This window comes from Lupinus angustifolius, chromosome LG16 (assembly GCF_001865875.1).
Source record: "Lupinus angustifolius cultivar Tanjil chromosome LG16, LupAngTanjil_v1.0, whole genome shotgun sequence".
Taxonomy (NCBI): Eukaryota; Viridiplantae; Streptophyta; class Magnoliopsida; order Fabales; family Fabaceae; genus Lupinus; species Lupinus angustifolius.
Genome location: NC_032024.1, coordinates 10,972,233 through 10,973,922, shown reverse-complemented (window position 1 = coordinate 10,973,922; position 1,690 = coordinate 10,972,233). Strand labels below are relative to the sequence as shown.

Genomic DNA, 1,690 nt, shown 5'->3' with positions numbered 1-1,690 from the left:
TATTACCATCAGAGTTTTCTTAATTTCATGCTGATATATTTTTATGTAGTTTTATACATTCTTTTTAGGATCAAATGCTCGATAATAATTTGTTACAAAGCGATAAATTAGTCTAGCTGGGAATTTTTTTGGACTTGATATCACAAGAATTTTTAATAAATAACATGAATTTCTAGAGTTAGAACTATTAACAACATGCAACCGAGTATGTACTATCATTTCTCCTTGTAAACACACAATATCGTTCAAGGTCTTTTTTAAATTTTATAAAAAATTCAGGGTCTGAGTCACAATTAAACACACTCACATAACTAAGCAGTAATTAACCTAACTATCTCTTAACCTCAACCTAAAACTAAGTGAGGCTATACAAAGCATCACTTAGGACTCACTATTCATTAACAACTACCACACAAAAAAAATAGATTAACAGCAACTACATTATCCTAATTCACAATCAGATAACTGTTAAGCCAAGATCACAAAGCACCCTCCTATGCATACATAATGCATCATCTCTTTGATAAGCACGAAAAATAGTAAGCTATGCATACACAGTGCATTAGCAACATCAACTTGAAGATTAGAAGAAAGAATGAAGTATATTTGATTAGAAGAGAGAAAAGAATGAATTTAGTTGTATTGAAAATGTATGAAATATCAATTATAATTTTTACACTACAAAGATACAAACTATGCTATTTATAGCTTTAGCATGCTAACTAACTAACTTTCTATGTATATAAATTCTATTCAAAACTAACAAGGCTGAAATTACTTCTACTTCAACACTCCTCCTTAATTCAACTTTCATTCACTTTCCTTTACCCCAATCTGCAATCTAAGTTTCCCAAATCTTTCCCTTTTCAAAGGCTTTGTAAGCACATCAGCTTGTTGTTTTTCAGAATTACAAAACTCCAATCTTATTTTCCCTTTGCTCACTTGATCCCTAAAGTAGTGGAATCTTGTTTCTATGTGTTTACTTCTCCCATGAGCTACTGGATTCAAAGCAAGATTGATAGCTGATTTGTTATCCACCATTAGCAGAATACCATTTTCTGTTTTCATTCTTAGCTCCTCTAATAAAGCTTTCATCCAAGCAGCTTGACAAGCACACATACAAGCTGCTATATATTCACTTTCACATGAAAACAAGGCAACCACGTCTTTCTTTTTAGAACATCAACTTATAGGAGCATCCCCTAGCTTGAATAAGTACCTTGTGGTACTCTTTCTATTAGATTTATTACCACACCAATCTGCATCAAAGAAGCCTACAATTTCACTATTGATCTTGTTGTTCTGCTTGGTAGGAAACATAATCCCAAGTTTAGTTGTTCCTCTTAGATACCTCAATACTCTCTTTACTGCAGTGAGATGAGATTGTTGAGGATTTTTCCATAAATGTACTTGTCAGGCCAACACCATAAGCAATATAAGGTCTTGTATTACATATGTACCTCAATGAGCCAATTATCTGTCTGAATAGAGTTTTATCAACCTGCTTCTCTTCTTCTGTTTGGTTGCAAAGTGTGTTGGTTTCTGTAGGAGTGGATGCTATATTGCATTCCAACATTTGAAACCTTTTTATTACATCAATTGTGTATTTAGTTTGATGCATAAAAGTACCAAGCCTTGTCTTTTTGAACTCAATACCAAGGAAGTATGGTAATTCACCAAGATCAGCCAT

General features: G+C 32.8%; 1 protein-coding gene across 1 annotated transcript; it reads right to left on the bottom strand.

The window, feature by feature from the left end:
* On the bottom strand, positions 811–1,690 carry LOC109329308. The gene is made up of 3 exons (XM_019562985.1): positions 1,352–1,690; positions 1,220–1,259; positions 811–1,124 (listed from the first exon to the last, which is right to left on the bottom strand). Exons 1-3 carry the CDS (start codon positions 1,688–1,690, stop codon positions 811–813), a joined length of 693 nt encoding a protein of 230 aa, XP_019418530.1.

Excerpts from the sequence above, each read along its gene's own strand:
- LOC109329308 (XM_019562985.1), bottom strand. The coding sequence starts at position 1,690 with ATGGCTGATCTTGGTGAATTACCATACTTCCTTGGTATTGAGTTCAAA. Across the intron at positions 1,260-1,351 it reads GCAGTAAAGAGAGTATTGAG|ATTGGTGTGGTAATAAATCT; the intron begins GTATCTAAGAGG and ends TCTTTGATGCAG. Across the intron at positions 1,125-1,219 it reads AATAGAAAGAGTACCACAAG|CTTGTATGTGTGCTTGTCAA; the intron begins GTACTTATTCAA and ends AATATATAGCAG.